The sequence below is a fragment of the Mirounga angustirostris genome, unplaced genomic scaffold, assembly GCF_029215605.1.
Source record: "Mirounga angustirostris isolate CCGP_5_RB_7025 unplaced genomic scaffold, mMirAng1.0.hap1 SCAF_1, whole genome shotgun sequence".
NCBI lineage: Eukaryota > Metazoa > Chordata > Mammalia > Carnivora > Phocidae > Mirounga > Mirounga angustirostris.
This window is the reverse complement of record NW_026991709.1, coordinates 57281765-57301377: the sequence shown is the minus strand read 5'-3', so window position 1 is coordinate 57301377 and position 19613 is coordinate 57281765. Positions and strand designations below refer to the sequence as shown.

At 48.5% G+C, this 19613-nt stretch overlaps 1 protein-coding gene across 1 annotated transcript; it reads right to left on the bottom strand.

Moving 5' to 3' along the window:
• Window positions 1–6123: 6123 nt before the first annotated feature.
• Window positions 6124–19608, bottom strand: TAGLN3 (transgelin 3). Its single transcript, XM_045902850.3, has 4 exons — window positions 19138–19608; window positions 17815–17989; window positions 8123–8225; window positions 6124–6615 (listed from the first exon to the last, which is right to left on the bottom strand). Exons 1-4 carry the CDS (start codon window positions 19315–19317, stop codon window positions 6474–6476), a joined length of 600 nt encoding a protein of 199 aa, XP_045758806.1. The 5' UTR covers window positions 19318–19608; the 3' UTR covers window positions 6124–6473.
• Between the last annotated feature and the right edge of the window lie 5 nt (window positions 19609–19613).

The window sequence follows — 19613 nt, the reverse complement described above, 5'->3', positions numbered from 1 at the left end:
AATCTCTGCGACCCAAACTCATTCCATCATAAGACGGAGGCAGTGTTCTCCCAAAGAATTATTGATCCAAGAATGTGGAACGAGCATAGATCTTTAATTTTATCTGAGAGAATGCCATTCAATATCTGTTTCATTAAAATAAAGGGCAGTGAGGCAATAACCGCTCTAAACCCAATTGAACCATAGTGAGATTTATCCTTGCCCTTCAAGATAGCTTTACATTCTCTGCTCAGGGCCATAAAAGTTGACACATTTATTTTGTGAGTAAATAATAGGCTCACAGCCACGTCAGATCTTTAATTTTGCTGAATGACAAATTAACCACGTTTGCTTTAGTTCTTTTGCCCAAGACATTCAAGTTGAATTCTGAAAGTGCTCATTTCTGTTCTGGTCTCATATTTTGCCTTTTTTCTTTTTTTAACCAGTTGACTCTTCTGTCTTACCAACCCTGTGTACGTCAGAGTCAGTAACAAGCATGAACAGCTCATGGATTTAATGTGCTCTTTGGCCGAGATGAAAAATGTTGGGATTTGGGGTTAGGACCCAGCAATCATAAAACTGCTTTGCAGCTGCTCAGGACGAACACCAAGTTCCAATGACATCTTAATGTGCAGATGGTGTCTTTCAGAACATTCACACACATATTTTTTAAGCGAGAATGCTGATGGGAGTGTAGAGAAATGGCCACACTTATCCTTCCTCGGGGGAGATAGTGACCTTAAACTTCCTCACCATCCGCGTACCATGAGGGCATTACCAAGCTCATGTGAAAAGTGGCCTTGAATCTACATCGTTCAAGAAGCTGACTGAATGGGGTCAGTTGGCTTTCAAACTGTCCAAGCGAACTAGGCATACACAACAACCCACAAGAACGATGTGTTCATTTCTGCCAATAATGCTACCAGAAGTTACTCTGCGCTTCTTGTTACCATAGCAGTGAACGAGTCATAGTCAACAGAATTATTTTAATTTTAATGGCTGGTGAAATTAGCAGTTTTGAGGCGATGGCAATTACATTTATTATCAACAATAGCGCTGCAATCTATTATGTCATTAAAGCATTCTATAAATGATAACTAAAATGACAGCATGCCTAGAAAAAAAAAAAATAAGGCCTTATGAAAATTGGGCTTTGCATTTCCACTGACATAAGACCAGCCCCAATCACTGTTGTTGGTGGGAGGGGTGATAGGAAAAGCAGATAACTCTGGCCTAGTCTATTTGCCTGGAGTCAGACATTTTCTTAAGTCATCTTTCTGTCTCTGACATATTAGACAACCATTAAGTGGGACATACAGTCACACTGCAACCAGGCACAACACTGCAGATGGCGTCCCTACAGATGTCACTAGCCATTAGCAAATCTTTTTGTTTCCAGGATCATCAGGAGCCTTGATCGTGGCTCCTGTGTTGAAGCAGATGTCTGAAGCCGAGAGCTCGATGTGTTGATTCCATGGTGGACCTGCAACCATCACCAGGGAAAATTCTTTTCTTTTTTTTTATTTTTTTAAAGATTTTATTTATTTATTTGACAGAGCGAGAGAGCGAGAGCAAGAACACAAGAAGGGGGAGTGGGAGAGGGAGAAGCAGGCTTCCCGCGGAGCAGGGAGCCCGATGCGGGGCTCGATCCCAGGACCCCGGGATCACGACCTGAGCCGAAGGCAGACGCTTAACGACTGAGCCACCCAGGCGTCCCACCATGGAAAATTCTATACTTGAGAACAAGCCATGTTGGGGCCTTCTTTTAAGATCCTGACCATTAGCTCTGTCTCCTGGCAGTCTAAGATGGACTGAGGCTCCCCGGCATGAGTACCACAGGTCCTTCCCACGTCACCATGGCTTTTGTTTGAGGCTACCCAGCAAGGATTTGTCTGGAAATCCAAGCGTGTTCCTCGTTGTTTTAGCTCTATTGGGTGCAGGCAGGTTGGGGCAAATGGTAAGGAAGCCCCTACATTCCCAGGATGGCACAAAGCAGAAGCTCCTGAGTCCAGTCTCCTCTGGCAAACATTCCCAGGCCAGCCCAGCCCAGAGAACTCTTCCTTCAGAGAGACCAAGTGGACATGGCCCTCATTTGGCCCTTCAACAAGCAATGGATACAAGGAGCTGCAGAGTAGATTCTGTTTGTTCAACTAGACTACAAATTCGTTCCATTAAAAGCCATGTTCATATTTCTTTGTCTCCCTAGTTTATAATACAATTCCATAAATATATTAAGGACTCAGTAAATTCTTGTTGATTGATGGCAGGGATGGTTTTCTCGTCATTTCCTTTTTTTTTTTTTTTTTTCCTAGTCATTTCCATACCTTCAGCACATAGATGGCTTTTGCTGATCCCCAGGACAGTTTTTGAATACATAAATAAATGAAAAGAATAGAATGCTACATTAAGATATGGCTTAATAAAGCCTTAGGAAGACTTAGGATTAGCAGAAAGGCTGAGTAATAAAAATGAACAAGTGTTTCTGGAAGCCTCTAAAGACTAACTAGCCAAATGATGTAAAAGTCATTTCACCTTTGGTCTCTAGTATTATTATGAATAAAACTCAGGGTTCAGACTAGGTGATCTCTCAATGATTTTAGAAGAGGAAAAGGGTTCAAGCTTCTACTCAGGGCTAGGCAGGGATACGCCCCAAAGAGCCCATCCAGTTTAAAAATAAAGGGGGGATGTTTTTTAAAAAGAGAGCAAAGAGTTCATTCTAACAGATTTTTAAAATTCACTGCTGGAATTGGTTAGATATTATTTTGTTTAGAATTTTTCACATCTATGTTCCCAAGTGAAATCAGCCTGTAATTTTCTTATTCTTGTTGGGTTTGGGAATCAATATTAAATGTGTTTGTCTTTTCCTAACAATTTCTTAAATTTATCAATATCTCTATATTTCCTCTGAACAGGACACTTTCTTTTTCTTTTCCTGGATTGTTATAAATAACCTTTTTCTCTCTATTGTTTAGTCCTGGTTTTCTCACTAACTTCTCCTCATTTCCCATATCAAATAGCATTTTCCTCGTAAGATATTTTTCTAATTGGAATACTTAATCCAGTTATGTTTTCAGAGGGTCTTTGTTAAATATTTTTGCTCCACTTTTGGGTTTAAAAAATTAGTTGCTATGTAGAAAATTACATGTTTAATGTTTTCTTTTATGCCTTCAGTTCCTCGAAAATATCACTTTATGTCTCCAGGTTACTGTTGAGAAGTTCAATGTTAATATGATATTCCCCCCTTATACGTAATGGGCTTTGATTTTTAAAAGCTTTGAGAATTTTGTATTTATTCTTAGTGGTCATACATTTCACTATAATGTTTCCCACCAAGGACTCTTATCATTTATTTTTTGGAATCTTTGTAAGTCTTTTAAAACTGAGTCCGTAGGTCTTTTTTTCCCCCTGGGAAATTCTCAAAATAATTTCTTCAAATTTTCCCTCCCCTATATTGATCTTTTTCCTTTCCTTCTGAGATTCCAATTATATGATTTTTGGCCCATATCACTTAACATTTTTTTTTTGTATTTACCATTTATTTGTGCCTATCTTTTTTACGGAATACCTTGTTTTGACATTCCAACTTATTAGCTTGTTCATTTTATTCATTCTACTCTCAATCTTTATTTCATTTTTTTTTTAAGATTTTATTTATTTATTTGAGAGAGAGAGCAAGTAAGTGCATGGGGGTGGGGGGAAGCCAGAGGGAGAGGGAGAAGCAGACTCCCCACTGAGCAAGGAGCCTGCCATGACTCAGGCTGGATCCCAGGACCTGGAGATAATGACCTGAGCTGAAGAAAGCTGCTTAATCGACTAAGCCACCCAAGCGCCCCATTATTTCATTTATTTTTTTATGTTCCTTATCCCCACTTAATTTTTCTTCATAATGGATTATTGCTTCATGTGTCCAATAATTTCTCTTATCATTTTTATTATATTTATTAGACTACTTTTAAATGATTCTTCTGTCTGGTCCATGACTTCTACTTCATGGGGTAAGGGTGATCCAGTGTGTCTTTTGATCACGGTACTTTTGTTCCTCAGGAGTCTTCCAGATGCTGCCTGTGAGCTCACACTGCCCTGAGGTTATCTGCTACCTTGATTGCAAATACAAAGTGGGGAAAGGGGGAAAAAACCTCAGGCTCCAGTTTGGATTGCTTCTGGGGACTCTTGGGAGCTGGAAATATTGTGTTGAGGCAGGTAGTCTTTGGAATTACAAACTGGGCTCTCACTCATGCTGTGTTAACTCTTATGCTCCAATACACCTTCTCCCCTCTAGGGCCTCCATTTTTTTAACAGCCTCATCTCCAGGCTGTCATCCTGCAAAGGGACTCAGAGGTGGGAGCCTGAGGGGGTGGGGGCGCTCATGCTGGAAGGAGGAAATACCCAGGTGCCCGCAAGTCTATCAGTGTTCTATCACCTGCTCCTCACTCGGGCTGGACTCCCTAGATTTGGAAGGCTACTTCCTTCCCATTCTGAGCTGATTTCGCTGTTTTTCTGTCTCTTTTTTTCTGTGTCTCTGGCACAGCAGTGGTGGAACCAGGGCGGTGTGGGGAACCAAACAGGCAGAGCCCAGCAGCTCTCTCCCAAACCTACCCCACCGCTGATGGAGGCTATGTCCCACGTCCCCACTCCCAATCTCAGACAGGGACCTGACCACCTTCTATCTCTCTCCAGGAATTCCCTCCCAGTTTTATTTCAGTTTTTTGGGGAACCATCAACCTGACTCTCTTGCTTTTACGGCAACTCCGAGGTAAGGGTTCAGCCACCATGTTCACGTGACATCTTTTCAGGAACGGACAACTCACCCACCATTGGCTGTCAGAGTCCATAGGGCTCCTCCAGGACACATTAGGTCCTTTAGGTGACTCAGACTCATTCCTTTTACTGATTCTTGTTTGCTTTCTTTTAATATTAAAAGTCTTTTAAAATCTTATGCTGAATCCTAATATATAAAATAGATAAGATCAGTGATGCTCTCACTGAAGAAGGAATGGGGACCCAGGATTCTGCCTCTTATAAGCAGCACTGCCCACCCCATGGGGATCCCATAGAAATCCCTATGGAAGCCTAGAACACAGTCTGAAAAGCCACCACCCAAACATTTAGACGGTGACAATATCTACAGTTTCATTTATTTTTATCTTGTCTTATTAATTAACAATTCATGGTATGGATACAATGCCTTATTTCTTTTCTTACTAAATGCATCCCTTTTTTTTTTTCTTGTTTCTACTGGTAGGAGAGAATAAGATTAAGTCTTGGCCCCAAGGTTTATTAGCCTTCTTAATTTTTATATGGCTGACAGAATCTCTGGAACCTATCCATCTTAGCTAGAGCTCAGTCTTAGGCAATATCCAACAGTTTTAGGGATTTAGACCCTCTAAGTGAGTGTAAGGGAGCAATCAACATTGCCTCTAACTCCTGGTTTCTGAAGAAACAGTATGGGGGCGCCTCGGTGACTCAGTCGCTTAAGCATCTGACTCTTGATTTCGCCTAGGGTCGTGATCTCAGGGTTGTGGGATCAAGTCCTGTATCCGGCTCCTCGCTCAGCGCAAAGTCTGCTTCTCCCTTTCCCTCTGCTCCTCCCCTTCCCTCTGCTCCTCCCCTTGCTGTCTCTCTCTCTCTCTCAAATAAATAAAATCTTAAAAAAAACACAAAACTGTATAAATGTGGGCAGCAGAGCCAGGGTCTGGCCTGCAAGGGGAAGATTATTGGTACAGAAGTGACAACAGCTCTTTCCTTCAGCTGTCACCCATCCATTTGATAAAACCACCCATCCAGCAAATACTTCCTGGGCATCCATATGAGAGTCCCTTACGAACTGGGGTTTTGGTTTGCTCATTCCCGCATCTCCCCCCACCCCCAGTCTAGCATCGTAAGCGCAAGGTAGGAACTTTGACCCACGGGATCAAAGAGCTTGTTCTTGAATTCTTGGCTATAGGCTGTTCGAGTGGGCAAAACTATTCCTACACTTCTACTGCCATTGCCGAGATAAACAACACAACCTTCTTAGGGCTTCCTCGAAGCTCACCTATCTCTCTCCACCTACCGCTTCGGCTCGATTCCATCTTGCCGGCCCGGTGAGCGAATGGAAAGCCAGCCCTGCAAGCCGAGACCCTGCCACGAAGAACGAAGTTTACGTTTGAAGCCAGAAGACTAATTTTATTAATTTATTAGGGGTGTTCTAATACGTTGAGGAGGGGGCATTTTTGGCAAATAAATAAATAAATAATCCGACAAAAGGCCGTGACTTTGGGGCCAAGGAGGAGCTCAGGAAGAGGAGGCGGAGTCTTTGCATAGTTCGAAACGAACGCAAGGTGGCAGCAGTGGGCAACGCGGGTTCGCAGCGGAAATGCAGCACTTTTGCAAAAACCACAAACGGGAGGCTTTGAGAAAGAGGAGAAGGTCAGAAGGTGACTAACTATTTCTTTATCACAGAGACCGTGGTGTGGAACATTCGTCCTCTCTCCTGGGAGGTGGGAGGCGGCATGTCACATGATCTGCCTGGGCATCCCGTACCCCGTCATGCCCGCCTGGGAGGCCCCCTTGTTGCTGCCCATCTGCAGGCCGATGACGTTCTGTCCTTGGCGAAGCTGCTCCTCTGAAAATCCTCTCCGATTCTGCTGAGCTTTCCTAGGCAGAGGAGGTGAGGGGGAATAAAGTCATTCTGACAGTTTTCAAACCCTTCCCAAGATATGCAGTTAGAATGGCTCTCCCGGGGGGGCTACCAGCTAGAACACAAGGTCACCAAATAGAATAGTAGGCCCTGTACTGAGCTACAGTACTGATAGGAACTATGATCATACCCTGAGCCATGGCCCTACTCTGAGCTATGACCTGACCCTGAGCCATTGCCCTACCATGATCTATGAGCCCTACCCTGAGCTATGATCCTATCATAAGCTATGGCCCTACCCTGATCTATGGTCCTCCCCTGGGCTACGTTCCTCCCCTGGGCTATGGTCCTATTATGAGCTACAGCCCTACTCCAAGTAGGCTGCTCCATGATACATGAGCTCTCTACTCCTTAGAACCCAGATGATTTTTCAGAATTTCCATGAATCAGTGTGTCCTCTCTGAGGACTTCGCTCTCAGACAACTTTCTTATCACCCACTCTCTCACAGTTACCTCAAGCCCTTGTGAAAATTACAAACAGCTCTTCTTACAAAGCAGGTCATTAATCCCAATCCACCTTTCCCTGTGCAGGGCCAAGTATTATTGTTCCTGTTTTAGAGCTACAGGACCTAGGAGTCAAGGAGGAAACATTTTCTTCCTCGCCAAAGGTCAGCAAGCTGCAGTATAAAGAGCCAGGTAGTAAGTAATTTTGCTTTTGCGGGTCATATAAACCATGGTATGTCACTAACAAAGCTGGGACTAAAACCAGAGTTTCAACCGGCCAATATCTAGGAGGTTTTCGGACCAGGTTCATTTAAACTGGTACCTTTTTATAACAGTCTAGAGGAAGAAAGAGGGATTAGGGAAATGAAGGGTCAATTATCTGCTACAAAGTGCTCTTTTGTCTTCATTGCCCACAGAGCTCTTAGACTGAGTTTAGATCCCTTGCTTCCCCCCACCCATGAAAACAGTAGCAACAACAACAACAAAATAAATCCTTTACTGACATGACCACATAAGACATTATCGAGACCAGGCCACTTTTGGAAGTGAAAGTGACTGTTATCAATAAATTCACTGGGACAACAGGCATGAACCAGGACATATTTTCTCTTCAGTGAGTGCAAGAATAGATAAATGAGTTGACTTAGGGCTTCTTAGATCAGAATAAAACCAAGTTCAGACCTCAAGCCACCTTCCTGAGGAAAGCCAAACAGTCCCGCTCAGCCTCTAGAGAAGGAGCATGGCCAGAGCTGGAGGGTCCAGGTATCTAGCAGGAAACACTCAACTGAGTCCGCTGTGGGTGGGTGGGCTGCTGGCCGCATGGCAGCATGGCTCTTTCTTTGCTCTCAGCAATCAGCTGTGGGCCAGGAGTGCGGCCCCCACCCCCCCACCCACCCCCCCTGCTTGCTCCTAAGGGCTTTGTGTGGAAATGGCCTCTGGGGTTTCAGATGCTCTCTCTGGTAAAATCCTCCTCTGCTGGGGGGTGGGGAGGGGGACGGGGAGGCGGGAAGGGTTACTTACCTGTGAAACCAGGATGGCTCTCCCCTGTAACAGCCGTCATCCTTGGTGACCGCAACACTGCCAAGAGCCATCAGGGTCCTCTGCACGGCCGCCATGTCCTTCCCTGCAAACCAACAGAGAAATGAAAGCCAAGCCTGTGTCAGGGCCAAGGAATCTGGAAGGATGGGGCTGGCCCTCTGGGAAGGAAGTTCTGATAGGAGGCTGTCGGCCATCCCATCCAAGGGGGAGGGATGGCAAATACTTCTCAAAGCCCTGAAGATAACCGTAGCAAAACTTCTTAGAAAGGAACAAAAAAAATCACCTGCCTACTCTCTGTATGACTTGCCCAGTTTCTCATCCTTTCATAGTTGCTGTATGAAGAAAACATTCTAAATACCCATCCGCTCAGGTACAGGTAGGTCCCTGCCCTGGGCAGGGGCGCTTGCCTCAGTGGGTTCTAGAGGCTGTGGCAAGGGGAAATCCTGTGGCTAGGCCTGTGAGCTGGTCTGCAGATGAGGATTTTCCTCAGGACTGGCGGGGGGGGGGGGGGGGGGGGGAGGGGCGGGGAGAAGGAAACTAGAAAGAAGTTGTTTTGGATGGCTTAAATGCACCAAACCGCAGCTGGCTCCTCTCTTTTACTTCCTCTGGGTTAAAAGGGTCTAAAATCACCCATTGTGCATCCAACTGAGTACTCACTTGGCTCTCTGGGCTGGAGACGTGCACATGAAGGAAAGCAAATCAACACAGAAAGCGCTCAATGCGACACAAATGAGAGGCCCTTTATTTTGTGTAGCTTGGAAGGAGCTAAATGGAGATAAAAAATAGCTGGTTTGTGGGGTGTGTGTGTCCGTGTGTGTGTGGTGTGCCCCTTCCATAGTGGGAGGGGGACCACTGTTACCTGAGGGGCCCAGTGACCCTGAACCCTCAGAGAAGGCCATTGGACCCTACCAGTCAGCCTGTTCCTCCCATCTCTTCTCCTCTCCTCCCTTGCGTCTGACTGCCTACCAGTCAGCCTGTTCCTCCCATCTCCTCTCCTCTCCTCCCTTGCGTCTGACTGCCAGGCCCTGGACTAGGAAAGACGCCCCTGTGCCGTTCTCCCTGACTTAGAACCAGATCCATGCAGGGCACAAGTGGGAAGAGCAAAGCTCAAGGCACAGGGTTAGAAACCAAGAAAGCTAACGGCCAATACAAAAAGCCCTCTTTGGGGGCGCCTGGGGGGGGCTCAGTCAGTGCTTGAGATTCTCTCCCTCCGCTCCTCCCTCCATTCATGCGTGCTCTCGCTCTCAAATAATAAATCTTAAAAAAAAAAAAAAAAAGCCATCTGTGGTCTTTCCAGCCGGGCTGTTGCAGCTCGGTCACTGGGGAATACAGAATTACAGGAGAAAGGCAGATGGAAAGCAAGCCCGGAGTAGAACGCTGATGAACTAAACCATTAAGGCCCACAGAGGAAGTCCAGTTCATCTATTCAACGAGGAGAGAGAGAGACAGCAGATCCCCCTTCCCTCACTTTTTTTCTCCACCCCATGAACCACAGGGCGATTTCCGGGGTCCTGAGGCCAGGTGCGGTTGGCAGGCAGCTGCGGGAGGCAGGGACGTCAGAGGAGAGTCCCCAGGTGCAAGGAGCAGCGGGGGGGGGGGGGGGGGGGGGCAGGTCAGAGTGTGTGGGCAGCAGATGGCGGAGGAGGGCTCAGGAATAGTGAGACGCAAGAGCAAGCCCAGAGGTGGTTGTGAAAATGACTTCTCTCCATAGATAAAAAGCTTTTCTGTAATTGTCACCGTGTAATGCGCTCCTTTGTGGGGGGGGCAGTGGAATAGAGCTGTAGTGATGATATTCTGAAGGCTCACTCTGGAAAGAGAAAGGGAGAGGGTCTGCTCTTAAGTAGTGAGCCATTAAAGAGAGCCTAGAACAATGAGGAAGCGCAGGGAGGTTTAGGAAGGTTCGAATACGCCACTCAGCTCTGCTCTGTACAAGGAGCACTCGGGAAGTCTATTTCTGCTGGTTGGCAGGAGCGAGTCTGGTAAGCGCGGGGTCTGGGGGTGCCCAGCAAGTCAGCCACGGGTACAAGGCTGGCTGCTGCGCATACCGCATGGACCCAGGCAGGAGGAGGGGACAACGCTGGGGGCAAGAGAGCCAGGAACCCGCCCATCCTCATCCTGGAGAGTGGGAAAGGGAGCCACAACACAATCAGGGGCAGAAGAAGCTAGGGAAGGGGGTGTTTTTGACCAGAACACGTTGGAGAAGTTTTCTTAGGAAAGGTCCCAAGGCAAGAGATTTGATATAAATTAGAGGCTAGACACTTTATTATACATGACATCAACCCAGTGGAACTGATATTATTGCCTGCAGTGGAGGGATGGGAACACTCATTCAGGGAGGTTAATGAGCGTGCCCAGAGTCCCTCAGCAAGTAAACCAGAGCCTGGCTCTAGCTCAGGTGTCCAAATGCAAAGCCCACAAACAGTCCACCAGGCCACCATCTCCCAGGGGTCCGTCCCCATGGCAGGCCGGCTGGGGTGCCACGTTCCTTGGTGATCAGAGATGATCCGAAGGAGTGGCAGTAGCTGCTTCAGTGCCAGGCTAGAGGGAACGCACTGCGGGGGACAAAACCGGGTCATGGTCCTTGGGCCCCAAGGGCCGTGAAGTCTTTGAGAGTTTTTGCCTGGAATAATTTCTCCAGGCCTCCACCCAAATAAGGTTAAAGCAGGAGGAAGAGTTGGGGCCTAGAGTCCCCCATCAGCATGCCAATCAAGTTCATCATTGCCAAGATTCTGAGTCACACTATGAGCAGAAACCTGCCTCTCTAACTTGTCTAGCTTGCTTTCCTATCATGTCTAGTTAGCCTTCTAACAGACGTCCCTAGCAGACTCCCGGATTGATGGAATGGCATGAGGGCCTTTTTCTAGCCTCCTGGCTCTTACCAGTTCAGAATTCCGCATGGACTGCTGGAGGGAGGGGGCCATTTGCAGAGGCTGACTTCTGTAATGGGGGGTCACATACTCAATGTCTAGAGGAGCAGTGAGGTTACGGAGCATCTGTGAATCTTGGCACCACCTGCCTAGAGCATGACACTTCAGAACAAGGTTTCCCAAGCCTCTTGGACTATTTATGGGACGCTGTGGGGGAGATCTCTTCAAAAATATGAATTTTGGGATGGCTGGTGGCTCAGTCAGTTAATCGTCTGCCTTCAGCTCAGGTCATGATCCCAGGGTCCTGGGTTCGAGTCCCGCATCGGGCTCCCTGCTCAGTGGGAGAAGCTCAGCCTGCTTCTCCCTTTGCCTGCTTGCTACTCCCCAGCTTGTGAGCTCAATCTCTCTGTCTCTGACAAATAAATAAAAAAATCTTAAAAAAATATATATGCATTTTGACATCATTCCCCTGAGAGACGGATTCAGCAGGCCTGGGGGAGGCCTGGAAGTTCATATTTTTAATAAGCTCCCCAGGTAATTTACACCATCAGGCAAGTCTGAGAAACATGATGACCCTCAAACTAGACTGATCATCAGAAATATCTGAGAATCTTAAAAATTCAGATTCTGGAACAATCTCTTGGGATGATTTTGCTATAGCCAGATGGATAGGCACCACTGCTCCAGCACTTTGGTTTTTCACTTTTTAAAAACATTGCAATGTCTGGCACATGGTAAGTTACTACGTAATATTCCTTAAGCAATAACTCCTCCCATCAGAGCTATCCTCCCCAAAATCAAATGGTAAAGTCAATAATTAGAAGGGCTCTGATCCAAGTCGGGAGCCAGCTCAGAATCCTGGCAGCATGGAATCTCTTTGCTCCCTGAAAGCTACCCCTAGATATTTTGGCAAGACAGCTCGAAAACCACTGCTGAAGGCTTTTCTTCCAAGAAAAAAAAAAAAAAAGAAGAAAAACGGTCCTGAAAGAAGTACCAACTAGAGGAAAGTGCTGGGAATTTTCTAGATGCTGAGTCCTTGGTGGTGACCTAAAAATGAGACCACTGGCCGTTAAAATGGGAAGTGACACAGGGAATAGGAGGTGCCAAATGTCCATGAACAGCTCAGCATTTTGATAAGGCGACCTGGACTCTTATGGGAGGGGCTAATATTAGACTTGCAATTGTGGGAAACAAGACAGTGGTGTAGTATGGTAGCTTCCCTTGTCTCACCTGGCAGACCTTTTCTCAGAGAGTCTTGACATCTGGGTGTGCCCTCTTTGCTGCATTATCACGGGGCAGTGTTTCCCCAAGCACCAAACTATGAAATGATGACCTCTGGGGGGTGGGACCAAGGGTTCTGTATTGTCAGGTCCCCGCCCCCACAACCGGGACTTTTTTTTTTTTTTTTTTAAGTAGATAGGCTCCATGCCCAGCGTGGAGCCCCATGTAGGGCTTGAACTCAGGCCGCTGAGATCAAGACCTGAGCTGAGACCAAGACGTGAGCTGAGATCAAGAGTCGGATGCTTAACTGAGCCACCCAGGCGTCCCACCACCAGGGATCCTTAATACCCATAAAGTATGAGTGCTACTACCATAAGGATACTTCAACAGGGATTTTGTTCTCTTGAATTTTTTTTGTTGTTGTTGCTTTCATGATATCTTATGCATGTCTTTGGGAAGAAAAAATAATCAGAAGGGTAAAAGGGAAATAAAGACCAGAGAAAGGTCATTTGGGCGGGTAAAGTCAGACTGGACACTCTACTTTTAATACTAAAAGTTTTTTATAATTTATAGCCCAAACTCTTTGCTTCAGAGCTACTTCCTTTTTTTTTTTTTTTTTAGTCTTTTCTTTAGTCCTTTTTTTCTTATTAGTCTTGACTCATCTTTGTTACTTCTGGAATACTGACCTTTTTCATCTTTCTGGAACCATTTCTTTTTTCCCTGAGTAATAACTTAGGCATGACCCCAATTCTCTCCTCAAGGTAGAGGAACTATTGCTACGGTCAAAGGAGAAATGTCAGAGAATAGATTGGGCTTGCTCTGTGAGTTTTATGAATTTTTGTTGCTTGCCTTCCTGGAGACACTCTGTCGGGCAGGGGTTCTCAAAGTGGGGTTCCCAGACCAGCCAAAGCAGCGTTACCTATGATTTGGTAAGAAATGCACATTCCCGGGCCCTACCCCAGATTTAATACCTCAGAAGCTCTGGGGCTGTGTTTTCCTAAGCCTGCCGGCTGATTCTGCTGTACGCTGGAGGCTGGGAACCGCTGCTGAGTGAAAAACCTGCCCACCATGATCACGAGCAGGCAGCGCTTGAGGTTGCTCTGACAGGAAAGGAGGCTGCACGCAGCAGGCATGTGTGGTGACTCAAGTCACTCCAGGTACCTCACAAGATCCCAAAGTGTCTCTCAAGTTGGGTGAAATGTTTCTTTGCTCTTGCTGTTAAGGAGCGACACCACAGTGGCGCCTCCCCAGAGAATATATTTGGACCTTCCAGGTACTCCACCCCCGGTGGGAACCACACTCCCCCCTAACTCCCAGTCATCCCGGAAGGGGAACAGGGAGGCAGGGTGAAACCACGTGTCCAGGAGCCCTGTCAGTAGGACTACTGAGAGAAGTCATCAGACTGGACTGATCTTTGAGTCTTGCCCACTCTGGCATTCTAGAATTCTACCTGCCTAACGCTTGCTCACCATGTGGTGATGCCAAGGAAACAAAAGGTTAGTTGCTGGCAGGCTTGTAGTAGGGGAAAGAAGCCAACATTTATTAGGTGTCTGCTAGCCAGGCGTTGTGCTAGGCATTGTACACGTTTAGTCCTTACAAGAACCCTCTGAGGAAGGCACTAGACCTACTTATAGAGAAGGAAACCGAGGCTCTCAGAAGCCAAGCCCTTGAACAAGTTCACGAAGCTGGGATGTAGCTAAATAGTTTTAACCCATCTACCTGACTCCAAACTCATGCTCCTTCCACTGAACCAAGATCTCCTGGGTCTGTAATTGGCAAAGCGACATATTGCAGGGAAAGACGTCAAGAGGGTAATGACCACGAGATAGAAAAAAGTCAAAAGGGGGCGTGCAAAGCTGGTCCCTTCGTGCTGGAGAATGGCCGATGCAAGGAAGACACCACCCATGACAGGGGGCAAATGTCATCCAGGCAACCCTACTGGCTTCTGTGTGAAACCATTCATGAAGTCCATCTGTTCCAAGACAGAATATGTGCCTTTCCAGCCTGCTCCCCCCACCCTCATTGTCCATTTGTCCTACGACAGGACAGGCGAATGACAGCAGTAATTTTCACACTGCCACCATACATTACGCTCTATGATTGCCAACCACTATGCTAAGCACTTCTGAGGCATCGTCCCATTCCATCCCCATTTCAAGCCCATAAAATAGACACTAATACCCGTTCTTCCGGTTGAGAAAACCGAAGCTTAGAAAAGTTAACTGATAGGTGGTGGAGTCGAGGTGTGAACTAGGCAGTCTAATTTCTGACTCAGAAATCTGCATTCTACTAGCTTCCAGGGTAAGTTTTCTTTGTGTCTTTCTGACCCACACATTCCCTAGCTCTTATGTGTTCTCTCTCATTCTGTCTCTGTCTCTCTCACACACACAAACACACACACCTCCTTTTCCTGCTCCTCCCTTTTCTCCCGCCCACTTTCTCTCCACAGGAAAGATGCCGAACCTCCGGTATGCTCTCCTGAGTCACGGGCAGCTGAGACAGCCCCACTCCTACCCCTTCCGGGCGCCCATGGCAAAGCCAGAACCTTCCAGGCATTGACCTTCCATCCTCCAAGAGAAGGACTTCTCCAGTCCTCTAAGCGGCCCTCGGCCCTCGCTTCTTCCCCAGCCCTGAGAGGGACTGCTCGGCCCCAGCTTCCTCCCAGGGGAACTTCAGTAGCTTTGTCTCTAATATCCCTGTGGTTGGGTTGTTTTCTGGGCCATTTAGCTCTGGGTTCCTTTTCAAAGCCCTGAACCGTTTATTCTGGTAGCTCCCAAGTCCACTGCAAACATTTCACTGTGCATCTAAAAAGGGGCTTTAGGACAATGGGTCCATCCAGGGCCTCTGCCTCTCTAAAAAAATGGAACCCTAAGTGAGAAGGCACTTGGCAAGCTGAGGCTCCTGCAGCTTTATTCATCCACAACATCAGAGCCACATGGAGTCACTGGGCAGCCGTGGGCAACCGACCGCTACTGGGAAGGTGCCAAGCAGGGAAGATGGGGGGCAGGGGGCAGAGAGCTGTTGAGCATAAAATGCCTGCAGAGGAGGAAGAGAAGTCCCCAGACAAGGAGGACTGGACCAGTGGCAGCCACGGCCTCCACAGCCACAGTGCGTGGAATCGGGAGTGAATGGCAATAAACTGAAAACCACAGTCAGCACAGTGGGGACAGTGTGGCAGGAAGCTAAGCAAATGGCTAATTCAATAGCTGTATATGTAAACACGTACACCCTCATAGGCACGCAGACACATGCCAACCCTGCCTGGTGGCATCCCTTTGATTCTAGCTTGCTCCTCCCCAAACAGGAGTGACAGCAGGCTCTGGCAGAAAGGACCCAGCCTCCTCCCTCGGGTCTCACCCTGACCTTGCTCCAGGCCCGCTCGGCCCCTCCCTCCTCTGCCCGAAGCCACCCGCCTTCCCACCACTTGCCCCACTGTATGGTAACCAGCTCCGGCCTGAGCCTCAGTCGGTGATCCTGAGCATCCCCTCTAATGCTTAGAAAGACTCTTCCTGAACGTCAGTGCTCAGTCTCCCATGGAGGGTCCACCAGAGGCCATTTGGGCACCCCCAAGCATCCGCTTTTCTATTGCCAGCCACGGCCACCTAAACCAGGTCAGTCACAAACCCTTGGAGTGAGTCCCCTTCTTTTCCTTTCAAGCTTCATACATCCCCCCCACCCCGGGGATGAGACTCCTCGGTGTCTGCCTCGTTTCCTGTTTTCTAGGAGCATTAACGCGGCCTGGAGCCCGCCTGTCCACTACCCTACCTCAGGCTACCATAGTCAGTCTCATTCCTGCTTCTTGACCCCCCCTTTCCCTTAAGAAGTATGAACATACAGGGCTGGGGCAGGTGGTGTAGACCGCCCCCTGCTCTGTCAATCAGGAACCATTGCTCCCTCCACCCCTCCTCTTCACTGCCAGCACCTCTGGGATATAAAGTTTCCCTGTGTGGTCTTTGATAAACGTGGAAAGGCAAATAGAATAGCCTCAGTCACGTAAAGACAGGAAAGCACTCTCGGGGTCCCCATCTCCCACTTTCATCCTCTTCGTACTTTCTGTACTTGGGGAGGGGCTCACCCTTCTATTCACAAGAACCCCCTAGTGCAGGGGCTCCATCCTTGTGTCCCACACAGCCCTGACTCCTCCTCATCTTCATCCTCCTCAGTCACCGTTAGGACTCAACAGCCCAGCTCCTGATGTAGGTGAAGGAGACAGCCTCCTGGTCAGAGCGTGGCATGGCACGCTAGTCGAGGCCCTATTCTCCGGCATCAGAGTTCAGGTTTGAGCCCCGGCTCTGCTGCTAATTACTGGCCATACGATGTAACAAGTAATTATGGGCAAGCCTCAGCATCGTCTTCTATGAAATGGGAAAATTAATAACACCTCATAGAATTGTAGGAGAACTGATTGGCATTACACAGTAAAGTCCTTGCACCATGCCTCCTAGATGGAAAACTATCCATAAGCAGTGGCTATCTTTATTAGCTGGGAAAATCATCCCAGTTGTGATCTAAAGAGCAAAAACCAAGCCTCAACTGTGACATCCATGAGGATGTGGAGGTAAGTATCCACGAAGTCCCATGGCCTGACCCGAAGGACTGGATATCTGAGTTTCTCAGTAATGGCAAAACACAAGTAACCTGACCAGGGTCTTAGGACTTTAATAACTCGAATGTGAAGGAAACTGGAAATGCCACTTCCCTGGGTGTCCTATTGGTTGGACCACTGACAACAGCCAGGGCCAGCGAGCATGAGGGAGCTGAGCAGGCCTAGAGGCCCGCTTGAGCTGTTCTGTATCTCCAGAGCCTGGCCGGCTTCACGTGAAACAGTTGCACGGAGGGCCACACACATTTGGGCTCGAGGGGCACACTAGGCCCTATGCCCATGGGTCCCAAATTCTTGGGCAGTATCTCCAGTCACATCATTTTCCCCAATAACACTGGATTGTTAAATACATCCAGAAACGGGATTTGATTTTTATGCCTCATAACACGTCTTAAGTGAAGTCACAAATGTGAAAGAAAAAATCACGTGTCCCACTTTCTGAGTGGACTACATATCTGGAAGGTAGAGTCCCCAAGCCCTCCGACAATAGTTTAGTAAAAGGTCGGGATGCTCGTGATTTCTCAGATTGAATGACACAACGGCGCCCGGCAGCTTTGTCTGAAAGCCCTGCTGCTGGTGAGTCAGAAGCAGGCTTACCACCCCCCTTCTCCTCCAGTAGCTACCATTTGTTCGGCAAGAGTTACGTTGTGGGAGGGGTAGCAGGAATAAAAGACATCCATGTAACCATTTTAGCTTCCTCTCGGCGGAGTCCTCTCTTTTCCACACTAGTTTGCTGAGGTCCCTGCCATGTCCTCAGGGTGTGCGTTCCCTCAGAGGAGGAGACCCTTTTCAATAGAATATCACAAAGGGGTAGGCTAACAGTGCCCTTGGGTCACGGTGGATAACGCCCCCCACCCCAGCTCCCACCCCCCCACAGGGGCACACGCAGGCCCAGAGAAGAACATGGCGAGCAGGTTTCACAAAGAGATGGGCAAAGTGGAGAGGACGGAGGGTGCAGTCCCAAAGGCCCGAAGGCTGTTTACCTTCCCATAGATCCACTGTCTGAAAAATGTCAGTGGTCCTGACGCCGTAGATCTCTGCAGCTTTCAGGAACTGGGAGATTTGCTCCATCTGCTTAAAAGCCATCTTTGACTCAGAGATCTTGGGAATGGGCTCCTGTCCTGGTGGGTATAAACTGTTTATCAGCTTGCACAGGACCTGCAGGGAGAAAGGGGAGACAAAAATCAATGTTTCCCTTGTATTTACCCGTCACAGACAAAAAGTGAATCCAGGCCCTACAGGGCGCAGCTTACAGGTTTGGGCAGAGGCAAGTCTTGCGCCCTAGGAAGGCGCTGGCTCTGGGCTGGGTGGCCAGGTTCCCACGCCAAATCCCAAAGACCCAGGTGGCCTCACTCCCAGGGCTGCTCCCCACTGCAGTGGGGCCTGCAGCCTAGGAATCCCCTTCCCTCCTTGCTCCGGGCTTCCTTTCTCTGGAGGGTGGGGGTGCGGGAAGAATGTTTACAAATAGGGAACAGTGTGTGGTGATGAGGCCGTGATTGCAGACTTTCAAGGGAGGGAAGGGAGGTCTAATAATAGGATCTAATATTATATCTTCTATCAAAAGGCAGATCAGAATCAGCCTTCAATAATTCATCCCATATGTGCCAATGATGTATGAAAGAACTGAACCGGGTACCATCCTCCTAGATGCCCGTAACCCAAGTCCTGGGCAACCCAACAGAAGTGGGGAATAGCTGTTACATAACAGTAAATCACAGCCTGGGGAAAACATGGGCTGGTGCGAATCAGCCGTCCCCAACCCCCAAACGCACCAGAGCCTCTGCTCAGAAAAGCAGCTCTCAAATAAGGATTCCCTTCAGTTTCTTGAGAACCCATGCCTTCAACAGACATTCAGCAGCCCCAGGCTGCAGGGCTCCAGGGAGGAAGGGAAGGATGGCCAGGTGCTTAGTCCTCCTGACTCCTTCCTTTGTTGTACTTTGTAACTAACCCATTCCCGAGGGGAAGGAATAATCCTCCCAGAGCTGAGGGGCCAACAGGCTGGAGAAATCGAAGGGAAATCCTTATCTCTATTCCCACGGGGAAAAAAGCAAAAAGGCTTCTAATTTGGCAACAACTTAAGAGGGAGCTGCCACGTCTCGGGTGGGTGGAGAATCCTCTAAGCCAGCTAGGGAATTGTGCGGGGAGTCCGGATCTTCAACCTGGAGAAATAAAGGCATGCCCATGCCCACCCCGCGAGACACAGAGCTTGGCAGCCGCAGCTCCTCCCGCAGCCTGGCGTTGGAAGAGAAAGCCCTGGAGGGCTTCCCAGCCCGCCGCCCCAGCAACCAAGACCGCCCTGGCCTTACCGTCCCGTCCATTAACCATTTCTGAAAATGGGCTCGGCCGGGGGGCGGGTGCTCTATGTCCTCGGCGCACTGCAGGATGATCCAGTCCACCAGCTTGTTCTCCAGGTCCGCGTCATACTTCTGCTCGATCTTCTCCTGCACCTCTCGGCTTAAGCCGTAGCTCGGGCCCCTGTTAGCCATCTCTGGAAGAGAAGAGAGGACACGCGCCGCATCCACACAAAGGCAGCAGCGGCCCCGGGCTCCCTGCGAGCGGGGCTGGGACGTGCGGGGCTGGGCGGCCTGGCCCCGCAGCAACAGCAAAGCGGGCAGAAAGCCGGGCGTGGTTTAAATCAAGGAGCCAATGAAGCCACTGGGGTTTCACCTACCAACGCGGAAGAAAAGCGCAGCCACGCGCCAGTGACTCTAGAATAAAGCCCCTGCTGGTCCAGGGGGGCCGGAACGCCCCTCTAGGTCCCGCCTATCGATGGGATGAGATG

Coding starts and splice junctions, on each gene's coding strand:
- TAGLN3 (XM_045902850.3), bottom strand. CDS start 19,317: ATGGCTAACAGGGGCCCGAGCTACGGCTTAAGCCGAGAGGTGCAGGAG. Junction 8,226..17,814: donor GACAGTGGATCTATGGGAAG/GTAAACAGCCTT, acceptor GTTGGTTTGCAG/GGAAGGACATGGCGGCCGTG. Junction 6,616..8,122: donor GAGCCATCCTGGTTTCACAG/GTAAGTAACCCT, acceptor TCCTCTGCCTAG/GAAAGCTCAGCAGAATCGGA.